The 14,789-nt window shown below is 33.8% G+C and overlaps 1 protein-coding gene across 2 annotated transcripts in view; it reads right to left on the reverse strand.

Moving 5' to 3' along the window:
* PRTG (protogenin) overlaps positions 1-14,789 on the reverse strand; it is a 112,551-nt gene that overhangs the window by 46,899 nt on the left and 50,863 nt on the right. For both annotated transcript variants that reach the window (XM_016158354.2, XM_036239109.1), the window contains exons 5-11: positions 14,533-14,670; positions 14,134-14,292; positions 13,366-13,525; positions 12,344-12,591; positions 10,128-10,292; positions 6,546-6,851; positions 5,595-5,783 (exon numbers count right to left, since the gene is read on the reverse strand). In XM_016158354.2, coding sequence (XP_016013840.2) covers positions 5,595-5,783; positions 6,546-6,851; positions 10,128-10,292; positions 12,344-12,591; positions 13,366-13,525; positions 14,134-14,292; positions 14,533-14,670 — 1,365 coding nt within the window. The remainder of the gene's footprint in view (positions 1-5,594; positions 5,784-6,545; positions 6,852-10,127; positions 10,293-12,343; positions 12,592-13,365; positions 13,526-14,133; positions 14,293-14,532; positions 14,671-14,789) is intronic.

Consider the following 14,789-nt stretch of genomic DNA (forward strand, 5'->3'; position numbering starts at 1 on the left):
GGATCTAATTTGTCAATAAGCTGTGGAATTTAAAGTCAAACACAGGCAGCAGACATAAAACTTATTTAAGTGATATACATATATATTTTTTTACTGTCAGTGCCACATGCCTCCTATATTAGAACATTATAAGTAATGTACCATGGGAATAACTGACACCATTTGGGGTCAAAAGAGGATTCCCAGAACAGTTGAGATTTATAAGCTGCAAATGGAAAGAGGCACTAACTATATCTCTAAGTTTATTCAGAGAATACTGAAAATATTTTAGAATAGCAGATAATGTTTCATTCAAGAAAAAGAATGTAAGGAAAGCTAACCAGATGATGCACTGTGACTTTCATGTACTTTTTACAGTTTCATCAATCTACAAACATTTTGTTTTTAAGTAGAGGTAGTTGCAAATTAGCCAATGAAATCTTTTCTTTTTATTGTCTTAATGTAACTATTTTTTAAGTAACAGAATTTTTTAGATGTGGATGCTCCATTTCTTGAGAGGTATTGGTTTTTCAATTTTTCAAGTGATGAGGTTCTAAAATTCAAGTTGAATATTAATCATATTTGGCATTTTCAGACTGTAGAGAATAAAATATTCAAAAAATTTTTGCCCTCTTGAAAAAGTAAGAAAAATAGTTGAGTGTTCCCTAAGAATGTGTTGAAATTTCAACATGTTTTTGCTTACTAATAGATTAAACATACATAAAAAAGGTAACAAAAGATATTTTGTAGTGAGGTAAAATATTTTTAAAAAATGACCCCTTTATACTGTTATAATTTGTACTAACACTTTGTCAGTCGTTTTATGGCCTACATAGTAAGTTGTTTCCAAAATCAAAACATGAGAATATATTTAAGAAGTATACCAACTTCAGTTAAATAAATTTATTCCGTAATTCTCCGAAAGGAAAAAATAAGACTATAATCAGACACTGCTCAGAGGAACTGTATCTACTAAAAGTGAAAATTAACTGGTAAAGCACAGGAAGAATTGAAGATAGGCAAAAATGTGAGATATGTCCCTAAAGATTTTACCTGCAGTAAATGACAGCAGGTAACATAAATAATGTTAATGGAATTTTTGCACCAACCCTAAAAATGATCTGTTAACAAAAAATGCAAAATTATCTCTCACAGGAACCAATACTGCTTTACAAAGTCAAAGCTAATCTGGACAGAAAGCTTAGTGATGTTTATGGTGTTAATTATATGTTACTTTGGGACAGAATAAAGTAGAATTCTTATCTATTATCCTGTATCTATAACGATATTTGAATTGGTAGTTGATATGAAGGCACCAGATTATCTGAAATGAAGTTATAGATTACAAGTCAGCATAGAAAGATACACTTGAAATTATTCAAGATTAGGAAGATTATAAAAAAAATAGTGGTTTTTTGACTCTGTCTTAAGAGGTACAGTCACGAAGTTGCAAAACCACCATAATATCAGAATTTTCACCTGTAGGATGTTTCTGAAGATCTTCTGAGTGTTATCTAAGGCTTCCTTGTGTGACAGAGATGAGGGAACACACTCTCTGAAAAGACTTTGGCTTGTCTTAAAACGTGACTTCCATATTTCATATATTCAATGATTCTAATTCTCTTCAAAACAAAATCACTATTATAGTAATGTTCACAATGAACCCTCTCCAATAAAAGTAGTCTCTTTCACACCACAAAATCTTATCCTGTCTTGACTAAAGGAAAAAGTACAACTCTGTCCAGCTATATCAATTTGATTTACCAGTGGCAGTTCTTGATTTTCTTTCTTGAGATATGTAACCACACAAACAAATCCTATTATATTATGGTAAAAGATAACACTCAGATATCTAATTTAATTTTACCATGCTTCCATACAAATTGGCTAACGGGCTCTAAAATTATATTATTAACCAGGGACTACTTTTTTGACTCCTGCTCCCAACAGTAACCGGGAGATTCAATTTTGAATCTCAAAGATCTGTGAGTTTTAAAGGTATGCAAGGGGGCTACAAGCATTATTAATGATTTTAAATATTTTGGATTTTTATAATTGATGCTAAACCTCAGTTCACTAACCGTACTTGTGAAATTTAATAGTGCAAGTTCTTATGCAAAAAAAGAAGCTAAAGATTATCTAATATCAATGTTCTAAATACTAAATTAACAATACTACCATCTAAATAATCTCCCTCTTTTTACTCTTATTATATAAAGACTGAACAATTAAGAACAGTTTCGGAGTCAGCATCTGAAAATAGTCCCTTTGCAATTAAAAACGTTAACTTCAGAATCTGAAGTCAATTTCTGAAATAAACAGATAAAAAAAGAGGAATGAATTATTTCAATCAGTCTATTATCAGGGGACACAAGTGTGTTATTAATTTTTGCTTTCGGTTTAGTGTGTGATAAATATAGCAGACATTTTAAAATTCTACTCTGGGCTAAACACTGAATGTGGCAAGAAAAAAAAAGTAAGTGAAAATTATCACTACAAAGATGTAAAATCTTGAGGAAAACCTCAAGCCACAATTTAAAACAGATCACATAACTACTTAATCACAAGCCCAATATTTCTCTCCTAAAAAAAGTAAACCACTTTTAATTAAAATTAAATCGTATCTTTTTAAATCAGTAAACCAGAACAAACTAGCGACATCAAAATACTTCCATTTCTCTGCCAATATTTATAAGATACTAATAAAAACATGAGAATAATTTTAGCTACTTTAAAAAAAACATTCTACATCTCAGGAAACAAAGCTTTGAGAGTTTAGAGTAAAATATTCTAAAATAACTTTCATTATTAAGTGCAATTAAAGTTTGTTAATCTGGAATTTAGGAGAAATGTGAACAAGTCAGTCAACTTAATGTCTTTTGGTATAATCTTTCTTCTTTTAAGTAGAGGTCATATCTGTTATTTCTTTTTATCTAGTACTACAATGCCTTACTCAGAAAAAAATGCATGTTAAATGAATCGAAATATATAAAATACATTCGCCTTTTTCAGAAACAAAGAACAAAGGAAATTGTGTCCCAATAACATACTTTTTTTTTTTTAAACTGAAAACTTAATTACCAGAAGTAGAAACAAAAGAATGTATATTAGGGCATCAGAAAGGAGATTAGCATGAAAATAAAATTTTGAGACATCAGTTCGCTACTCAAATTTACACTGAATCAGCAAACAGAAGCATTTAAATTTCATTTCCAAGCTCACTTAGTAAATCTAGTTACAGTTAGAGTATCTTTAATGAGCAAAAGCTCAGTGAAAGCAAGTATTCACCATGAAAGACACAGATAGGGTTCCCTTAACCTACTGCCCTCTAGACACATCACTCTCTGTTAAACAGGCAGCTACCGCCAGATGCTCTTGCTAAAAATGGTCACAGATGGTCAGTTGTCCAGTTAAAAGAACATACTTTCTTCCCAATAGCCAAAAGTAAGAAGGAAAGGAGTGAGAGCTGTTAACACTTGCCTCACGGTTAAACCTGCTCGTTTGCTATAAGCTTGCTTGGCTAAGCCTCAACGGTAACTTTCTAGAAAAGCAAGACTAGGCCCTAAGGCTCTCAAGATTAAAAGGCATCTTAAAGGTGATCCAGTCAACCGCCATTCAATGCTAGAATCCACACAACTGCATCCCTGGTTCAAGCTGAGACTTGGCAATTCCTGGGGTGAGGAAACTACTGCCCAACAAGAAAGTCCTATAGTTGGGACAGAGTCCTCTGTTACCCTGCACTGCAATTAGTCTTACCGGTCAGTCTAATTCCCTAGTAAAGAAATATTGAGCTATTTTAATAGACAGGGGATACTGACTACAACAAAACCATTTCCCAGTTTATGCATTATAAAGTGATTTTAAGCTAAACTATCCCAAATAGCATACACAAAGGATTTTACAACACAAAGGATATTACAACACAGACAGTATACATGTAATTTATTTTTCAAACACAGGAAGAAATAAAGGTCTATAGTATTAAAAGCTATTATTTAGAGATCATAAAATATTTCAACAAAGATCATATAAGGAAGTGTGTCTTCTTCCTTATATAGAAAATTTTCCATCTGTAGAAAATTTTCAAATTTTAAAGAATTGTTTTTCATTGCCAGTTTAAATTGCTTCTTTAATCTTTCGACAAGTGGAGCATTATTTTTTCTTCTAATAAATTATTCATCTTTTAGAATAAGCTACCTGTATGTTTAAGAAGAGTGAAGCTTTTTTTTTGTATGTTCAACATATTTATATTTCCTAAACAGGGAGTCTGATACACTGTTTAGTCTAATTTTTCATCAACAATTGTCGCAAATTCTGTTTCTTGCTTGATACTGAATACAATTCTCTTGAATAAATGATATGCATATGGAAAGGTAGAGCACACTGAGAAGCCATGGCCAGAAATGAATGTTGCTTACAATGGTGACAGTAGGCTGAGCAACATCATTTTAGTATCAATGGTTTAAGCAAGGTGACCCTGGAACATATGTAACTTGTCGTTTATAAAGCTGTGACAAAGATCAATGATAAAACTTATTTAACCAGATGCAATTAAATTAAAATCTGACACAATAAGATTAAAAGCAAAATGCCATCTGGAAAACTATGACAAAGATGGGGTTCTATGTCCCTGCATGTGAAAACAGATTCCCATCACTGCTTCTTACTGCACAGGAACTCACGTCTAATGCTGTTCTCATAGCTTGTGCTAAGACTAGGGAAGGAAATGGAGCAGCTCATGGTTGGACCACTGTACTTCCTCCTCTACAGCACTCCAAAGGGTAGTCTGTGACGGGGAAACCAGAGTGCTTTCTGAAATCCAGTATGTGCAGAAGGTGCTGTAACAAGCAGGAATTTGTTTGGTAACCACAATTAAAGTTGCTGCTTCATACTTGAGGGTGAAAATCTACTCATGAGCAACAAATAGCTAAGTTTACTTCTTATACCTTGATTATGTATCTTCTATACTCATATATTTATTGTAGATATAAATTTCTTTACTTTCCGTTAAACATGATATACACTATGAAATTCACTCAGCAAAGATAAAGTGAACAGAAAATATAACAGTGTCTTTCAGAACTCTGATGAACACAAACACAGAGTCCTGTTTTTCTAGTGTTTCTGGTTAGAGCTACATAAAGTAAACATTTATAGTTACGTGAGACATATGTAAGAGCATTATTTTGTACATAATTTAGATATATATTACACATGTTAAAAAATAAACCTCATAGAACTCTCAAGCAATTTCTAATTAAACTTAATTATTATGTATTCTCATTTTACATTCCTATTCTACATCCACCACACCCCTACAATAATTGATCAGGATCTCACTCTACCAGAAGTGAACTTTAGAAAGAAAGGTAGACAGATGTCCTGAGGTAGGAAACAGAAAGATACCACGGTTATCTGACATTTTGCCAGTTCACTCATAACGGTGAGTCAAAGACCAGTCATTGACTTAAGCAGTAGGACACACACAGTAATAAAGTCAACTCCTTCCTTTTTACTATTAAGTCACTGCTACTGGCCTACATCCAATAACTCTTCTCTCAATTGGTTAGAGAGGAAGGGAGAAAAAAAAAAAAGTGCAGTACAGGCTCACTCACCTAAACCACTGAGAGTATAGAGAAGGTCACTGGTATCTAAGAAAATGGGTCCGTTCTCCTGCTGCCCTTCTTCTTTGTAGTACAGCTTGTAGCCCTGAATGGTTGCCGTGTCCTCGGCATCCTGCTGCCACTTCACAGAAATGGTGGTACAGTTCAGAGGCTCCAAATGTAACTCTGGAGATTTAGGGGCTAGAAAAATTCACCAGAAATATATGTATAAAAAAATTTATAATCCACATGAATTTACAGGAGAGTATACATCTCTCAGTCTTAAGCCAACGGTTGCAAAAAAGTTCAATTCCAACAATTATACTGCAACCTAAACTTTAAAATTTCACAATGATATTAAAATTCGAGACAGAATTAAATATAGGAATGACTACCTAAAAAAGACTAAGGCATATAAGCAAGAACAAAAAAAAAATCTACATTTTTCTCAAAAGGCAGTACTTTCTAATTTTAACCATCCAATATTCCTCTGTGATAGACAGAACAGGCATCATTATTAATCAATTAACAATAACAACAACAAAACCAGTCACGTTACATTAGTAAAAGAGGGAGGTTTAGAACATCCTAGTCTTATGGTCTTCAATTAAACTGATGTTTTAAAAAACAAATAGCAACAATATTAATTAAGTCTCTATTAACATGTATGTGTGTGTGTATACATGTCTTTCGATAATTCACTTTGATTTGGACTGATCTAACCATGAAGGATTTGCTAAGCAAACTAGTAGTGTAACCAAAAGTTCTACACACTAATGAGTTCTATTGCAAAAAGGGACTACTCAAGAAAAACTTAAATCTTTTCTTTCAATTAAGTCCATGACCTATGAAATACTTTTATTCATAAAACAAAATTTAAAAATATAAACATAACTTAAGGAAAAACTGATTCAACAGTATAAATACAGTATTATTCTTTCTTGATCATCTTTAGAAATTTACCTTGCACGCTTGTAGCTTTGGGTGTCCTATGTGAAGTCCATACTGATGATTCTCCCAGCCCCACTCTGGTGGCAGCAGTAATCCGCACCAGGTAGACGCTATCAGGTTTCAGGCCCTTCAGAAGGTACTCATGCATGGTCCCGGGGAGCTCCAGAACTTGGATGGAATTCTCGGTGCTTAGGCGGAAGGACAGACGATAGAGCACCACTTGGCCCCTCCGGTATTTGGCTGGGATTGGCAGCCAGGAGATGAGAATATCGGTGGGACTTCGACTTGTCAAACTAATTTCAGGAGGTCTCAGGGGAACTAATCATAAATGAAAACAGGTTGCTGGTAAATATTTAGAATTAAACTGTCAATCAGCACACCAGTATTTACTGAATTGTCTTAATAGCAACACATGATGTAGGTAGAGACACTTTCAGCCCAAGCAGAGGTTTTCAGTCAAAGTACAAAGCCGAAAAAAGAAGAAAAAAATAATGAGGGAGCACCAAGCATAGATAGAGAGCCAAAGAAAGCAGTGCTGTTGTTATCACTGTAGTTGTTTGGGATGAATATGAGATTACTTAATACTCATATAAAATATGAGAATATGTCTCAAACACTCCCACCAAAATACCTTGGAAAAAGGAAAGAGAGAATTATACAAGAGGAGCAGGGACGCTTGGGACACTGGGGTTATAACTTGGAGAACATACTTTAAAATGTAAGAGTGATATCTTAAAAATTAGTGTGAATTCCCAATTATAATATATGGCACTTAACATGAAAACAATGTTTTTCCTCTAAATAATTTAAATAAAACTGGCACTCCAGGAAAATGAGTCAAGTATTGTAGGAGGCAGTCTAGACTGAGTTAAGATAGGTTCTGGAGTTAGCCTCTGTGTGTTTGAATCCTTGTTCTACCACTTACTATTCTGTGTGATCTTGGCCATATCAACTTCTCTGTGTTTCTTCCTATATAAAACGGGGATTAAAACAAAAGCTCCTTCTACAGTCTTTCCTATCTTGGTTAATGGCAATTATTTGCCCAACTGCTGAAGCCAAACACCCTGATGTCATCTTTGACTCCTCCGAACACACTCCATATTTAATTCTGTGTCTCTCTGAGATTTCTACTGCCACCCTTTGGTCCTGTCACCACCACTGTTACTGTAACAGCCTCCTAGGAGATTTCCCTGCTTCGGTCCGTGTCCCTTCCATCAATTCTGAACACATGAGCTTTAAAATGCAAGCTAGATAATGCCACTCTTCTGCTCAAAATAGCACCCATTTCACTCAAAGCAAAAGCCAAAATTCCCATCGTGGCTTCATAAAAAGCCCTATTTATTTATATGGTCAGCACCCATTAATTGTCTGCTTCATCTCCTATTGTTTTCCACTTGTTCCCTCCCCATCAGCCATACCTGTGCTTCAAGTCCTTAAGAATTTCCACTTCCTCTGCCTATAATGTACTCCCCAGTCACCTGCCAAGCCAGCTCCCTCATTTTCATTTCCTTCAGATCTTCATTCAAATGTCAGTGAGCCCTTCTTTGTGACTCTGCCTAAAGTCTCAAATCCGCCCAATATTTTATACTCCCCTTCTCTGCCTAAAGTCTCAAATCCGCCCAATATTTTATACTCCCTTCTCCTCAACACTTATCACTATCTAACATGACTGTTTGTCATGTTAATTGTTCCTCTGCCTCCTCTCCCAGTAGAAAGCAAGCTTCATGAGGTCAGGGACAATGTTTTGCCTCTTGTTCACTACTAAATATTGAATAACACATAGCAGGTACTCAATAAATATTTGCTGAATGAATGAAATAGGTGGAAAAGAGAAAATCAATTTATTAAGCATTCCTGAGTCCTTTATGTGTATGAACTCATGAATTCTCACAAAAACCGAATGAAAGAAATACTATCACCATTTCTACCTTTTAGCTGAGGAAACTGAGGCAGAAAGTGGTCAAATCATTTGCCCAAGTTCACACAACTTGTAAGTGAAGAAAAAGATCTAAGCAGACTAGACAGAGACCACATTATTATCCCCAGTACTTTACAAGCTCTTACATAACAATAGTCTTTCCATAGTAGGGTTACAGTAGGAATTAAGGGAGATAATGAGGAAAGGTTTTTAGAATAGGCACAGGCATAAAATGCTCCATAAGTGATCACTGTATTGGCTGTTCACTTCTGTGCAACCTAGGAGAAACACACATCCGTGAGAAATATGAGCTTAGGAAATGGGGATAGACACATGCAGAAATTTGAAAAGCAGTGTCAGAGATCTGTATGTTATCCAGAAAACGAAATTCATTAAATAAAAATGTTGCAGAGTAAAGAAAGGCTTAAAGAAGAAAACTTTCAGATCATAATCAAAGCTTGTTATTGCTTAGATCCACTTTCTTCGAGGATATGGGGTGTGTGTGTATGAATATACCACACATACACACACACACACACACACACACACACACACACACACACACAGCTTAAAAAGCAAAAAAGCAAAAAACAAAACAAAACGCAACACACCAGCCTGTGTTTCACCTTGAGCATCCACGTCAGAGGTTATTAAATGTAATGAGATAACCAGGAAGGTCCTATGTACGGTGGCTCACTCTAAAATGGGACAGGCTCTTAGAGTAAAACTGAGATTTGGACTTCAGTATCCAGATCATTGATTCTTTCATTTACTCAAACTCTGAATTTATAAACATCTAAATAAGTGGCATTACAGAGATATAAGTAAGAGATATGGGACCAAATGAACAAAGAAAAAGAATTGGGAATCATTTATAGAAAAATGTTTTTGAAAACTAAGGGTGGACCACTTCTTGAGGATGAGAAAACATTTGTAAAGGAAGAATATTATAATTAAGCACATGTTAAATAATTCCCTTTTTACATCGCAGAACATAAACACAGGCCTTCTAGAGCCCCTGGAGGGAGAAAGAGATGAAAGTCAGAGGAGGAGAATCAATTCTCCATCCAGAACTGTTTAAATGGAATGGCCCACCACTGTAGTATATGGAGGTCTGCCACAACTTATTTTCCAGCCTATGGTTGGGTGACAAATTGAACATGTATTATCTTCCTCCTTAAGTAGAAAAAGCATTGTTATATCTAAAATAAACTAACTACTATATGATTTTATAAAACATTTTTAACCGACTTTCAGAAGTCCAATACCTCTGACCCCCAGTCATTGTATACACTTCATATGTAACTATTATATTTATTCATGACTAGAGAATTTACTCAGTAACAACAACAAACAACCATAACAACAAAATACACACACACACACACAGCAATGTCTTTACAATTTAGTCTAGGATACTTGAAGAAATACAACGACAATACAAGAAGTTTATTATTTAAATTTATATTGTAAATTATAAATAAAAGTTTCCTTTAGTCTTATCCTATTACTGTCAAAAAGCAAGAGTCAGATCTGAAATGGCAGATTAGCCTGCTGATTACTATACCTGCTTTTTAAACCAAAAAGAAGGTATTTTTTCTAATTTAAAACATATTTATTTATTGAAATGGACTACACACATTAATGTTCATACTTAAACGAACATGTTTTCTTACCATCTTCTAAAGTATTCTGTGTCACATGGTCAGACATCTGGCTGGCTCCCATTGGCATATATGCCACAATGTAGAAAGTATAATTGCTGGCAGGTTCTAAGTCATCAATAATATAATGAGTTGTGTCATTTCCAATGACTACTTGATACTCTTCATTATTTAAGCCTACATTAAAGAATCAGTGTTTAAAAATATGAATATTCAAAATAAAATTAACAAGACCATTTTCTCTCACTATAAAACATTAGTCCTTGAGGCTACTCTCTTGTGTGACCCCTTAAAAAATGTGAATAGGAAGGTCCTTATTCTCTAAAAGTAAGTATGTCTTACTACAAATTACTTGTTCATATTTTTCCTGAAAAATCAAATGGAAAATAATTAATCTTCTCTAAATTTTATTTAACATCTAGTCAAAACCCACAACAGAGCGCAACGCTGCAGAATACTGTAATTCTTAACAGTGTAAATTTTACTTGCTTAAACTTATGGCTTCTTTTTTCTTTTAAACGTAAATGGAGAGACTGCAGGGAATATAATGGCTCTACTCTTTATAAAAACAAAACAAACCTAAAGTTGTCCTGCAAAGATCTCATTTTGCCTCTAGAGATTTTATTAAATTTGACTAACACAAGTTGTTCTTTTATTTATATTGAAAACAAAAGAACTGGGAGGCACAGAATATGCTTCAAAAAGCTTTGTTTTACAGTGAGGTTTTTTTTTTTCAAAGAGGAAAAAAATTCTCAGCAACTGTTAATTAAAATATGCATGGCAAGGTATAGAAGAGGACTTGTCTTGTGGGATTTAATTCCTACAGAGCAAACCTATAAAGTGGAACAAGAGCACTGGTGGCTACTGTGCTTTGTGAACAATTCACAGTAAATGCACGGCAACTTAATCAAAACTCTCTCAGGACAGAGCCCCTTCTCTCCACACCCGATTTATAAACAAAACAGAAGGCAAATTCCACTATTAAGTTTTCCCACATTTCTGAATTAACTTGATAGCATTTTAATTAGACAAGATTAGAGGCATTTCACAACAGACTGGCTAATGGCTCGTTAATTAGGGACTGCATAGTACGATTTCTGACCTACCAAACAAGGTCCTTAAGTTCGAATTAAAAAGCCTTGTTCCATCCCTGAATAGACCACTGAGCTGCATGTGGAGGCTCTAATGAAACAACCATAATAGGGAACAAGAGTGGTCTCCACCAAAACCAGCATTCCTTTTACCTTCCTAAATCACTGAAAAGGGAATTAACATACTCCAACATGCTCAGTTATCAGACTTTCATTCTTCTTGCTACCATGACCCCTGATTTAAATTCAAAATATTCCTTTTCAAAATACAACTTCAAAGTACAAGAAACAAACAACAACAAACCACCTGTTTCTACAGACAATTTTATTGTATCACCATTCTTTGAGTATTTGGATTTATTTTTACTGTCTACTGCATAAAAGTTAGGCTGTTTGTGTATAGAGCAAAAATCTGTAAACCTCTACTATGGTTTCTATGAAAAATCAATAGAGAAATCACTAGAATTTATAAGTAGTTTTTCCTTTTCCTCTAAAATCTTTTCCAAAAGAGAAAGAAGGATAAAAAGATTCCAGGAATGGAACTAATTGTTCTGAATAAAAATCTGAAGACAGATCTGATTTTTACTTTCATATAATAAGATAATAATGAGATATCAATAATGTCTTGTTCAATTTCGGACAGTTCTACACGATTTCAGGAAAACATTAAAAATATATAAAATCAAACATGGGTAATTTGATAATGTTTACTTTCTTTCTCCTTTAAAAAACACATGCTATAGTGACTACAGTTTACCATAGTTAGATTATTTTATTAAGCTGTTACACCATTGATCCTATGTAACTGCATACTTAATTGGTATATTAAATCTTAGTTAAGGAATTTATATCTTTGCTGAAATGAAATTCATAAGTACACCACTCTATATTTTACCTGGCAGAGATGGTACTTATTTCTAGATAGAAAAATCTTATATACTATCCTTACATGCACAAAGTATACAATACAAAATTTAGAAAAAACAGATACACAAATGATATATTATTTTATTAAAAGAGATAAATGCCATAGAACTTCAAAAATATTTTGTGAATTATATAACTCATCATTCATACTAAAAATAAATCCTTGACAGCAAGTGGCACTTAAAAATAAACACTCCTCAAATTGCTTACCTTCTGCTTTCATGTAGTGCACGGAATAAGCGATGACTTTGTCTGAATTGTAAAGTGGCCTCTCCCAAGCTAAAAGGATGGCTGAACTTGACATGGTTTCAGCATGCACATTATAGGGAGCACTGGGTCGGTCTTCTGACATCACTACAGTCAGTCTGGCTCTAGATAAAATAGATCCTTGGCTGTTCTCAGCCATGCACTGATAAATAGCATCATCTTCAGGAATAATCTGGTTAATCACCAATTTACTGAGGAAAGGGAAAAATTATTTATTTCTATGAGAAATTCTAAGAATGATATAAAAAATGTTAAACTATTGCTATGTACTCTCATTTTAAATAATAAAAGTTACTAAGAGCAAAAAAATGTATAATCAGCCCTATTGAAAAATCTATAAAAATTACTTAAACTTACTCGTATTTTCTGAGTCTACGTAAATACTTGTGATACACAAATCTTGTTTGCTTTATATGACAGCTTAATCTCCTTTTAAAAAGTTGGCTTTTATTAAGAAAGTATATTAGATCTAATTTATATAATTTATATATTGCAATGTTACATAAAATTCAAGTCAACAAAAAATTTTAGTTTTGTGCAATATAAATAAGAATGTTACAGAAAATTCATATTTATAACTAATAAAAATGAGTTCTTAAAATCATTAAGTTTGAACTGTGGAGGAATTCATAGAAAATTATTTCCTTCTAATTTCCTCATTTATGTATAGAAGAAGGAACTGAGATTCCCTAAGTGTTAATGTGCTTGCTAATAACTTAGCTAGAACCCAGGTCTGGGGAACTGTCCAACATTCATTGCAGTATAATTAACCACGTCCATGATCCATATATAAAAGGATTTATGGCATGTTGATATTATAATCTTAGGTTAATTTCTTATTTATTTTATTGTAGTTTAAAATACCAAGATAACTAAAGTACTTGATATAATTATAACCATTTCACACAAAAATTACTAAAGCCATTATATCTTATCTAAAACAACAGCAAAGTGACATAGCCTACCTGTTGTACATTTTAATTCTACCATTTGAATGTATCTTTCTTCCGTTTTTCAACCATGACATTTTGGGTGAGGGGATTCCTTCTGCCTGACATACAAATCGAGCAGTGCCAGCTCTAGGCCTTGTTAAACTTTCTGGCCATTCAACAAATAAAGGAGGAGCTATTTTAAAAAAGAAAGAAAAAGAAAAAAATATTTATGCGGTACCAACAGGAATGATACGAGGAGTCCAGTAAGAGTACAGCAACTGACCAAGTCCCATCTCTGAAAACATCTGACATTCTGAGCCTTCTGTCTACATACTGCTTATTTTCCTATCCAGATGTCTTTTCTCTGCATTGCTCAGATATATGTCCACTCCCCCCAGACTTTCCCTATTAAGACCATCTATAGAAACACTCTAAAAATGTGTACCATAATCCTGCTTAATTAAGCTGAATACATAGCCCCTTGTTAATGCATATAAACAATCAACAAATTAAATTTTTAGATAAGTGAATAGGTATATGAACTTGTGGGTAAGTGAGAAGGAGATAAGAGGGAATCTTTAAGAAGAAGAAATGTAATGGCATGCAAGCAAATAGGATGGTGACTTCAGAAAAAGTTATATTTTAACATAGGAATTTTCTCCTATAATTCATCATTAGATTATGATACTTCATATCAATGCTTATAAAATTCAAGAAAGGTAGAAGTAAGCTATGAATGAGCTAAAACAGCGAATGTTAAAATGTAAGTTTCTCCTGACTGTAGAATGAAAGAAAGCATACCCAACACAGTTATAGTTGCCATGGCAACTGTAAAGTTGCGTGTGCCCGGGATGGTGGCCCGACAAACATATACTCCAGCATGCTGCAGCTTGATATCAGTTATCATGAGATTACCATTTCCAAGTACCCGAGTATTAAAGACGTCAATGGACTTGTGATCTATTTCAAAGAGAATACTTTAGTTAAAATGACATATTATCTAAAATTAGGTCAAAAAATCACTCTCCAAACAATCCTATCATAAAACTTTTCCTCTACACACTGAAATCCGGAAAAGTTAAAAGCAAGTTAACTGCTAAACATGTGTTTTGCATATAAAATAAACATTTTAATAGTTCCGCTAAAATGAACAAAGCTTAAGGAAAAGAGGTTTTTTTTTCCCTCCCTGAGAAGACTTACCAAGACGGCTCCAAGAAATGATTGGTTTGGGATTTCCTGTGGCCATGCATTCCAAAACAACAGTCTGATGCAGAGACGTCGTGATGTTCTGTGGACCTGCTATTATGGTTGGTGTGTGGAAGGATTTAGACTCCTTAGCTTTGAGGAGTAAAAGGCAGAATATAAAAATAAATCATAAGCAAGATATAATTAGTGAAATGAGTGAAAATATTCTTAAGTTATTCACTTTTTTAAAAACAATCAGGATATAACTCATA

Source organism: Rousettus aegyptiacus, unplaced genomic scaffold (genome assembly GCF_014176215.1).
Source record: "Rousettus aegyptiacus isolate mRouAeg1 unplaced genomic scaffold, mRouAeg1.p scaffold_m13_p_3, whole genome shotgun sequence".
NCBI classification, from domain to species: domain Eukaryota; kingdom Metazoa; phylum Chordata; class Mammalia; order Chiroptera; family Pteropodidae; genus Rousettus; species Rousettus aegyptiacus.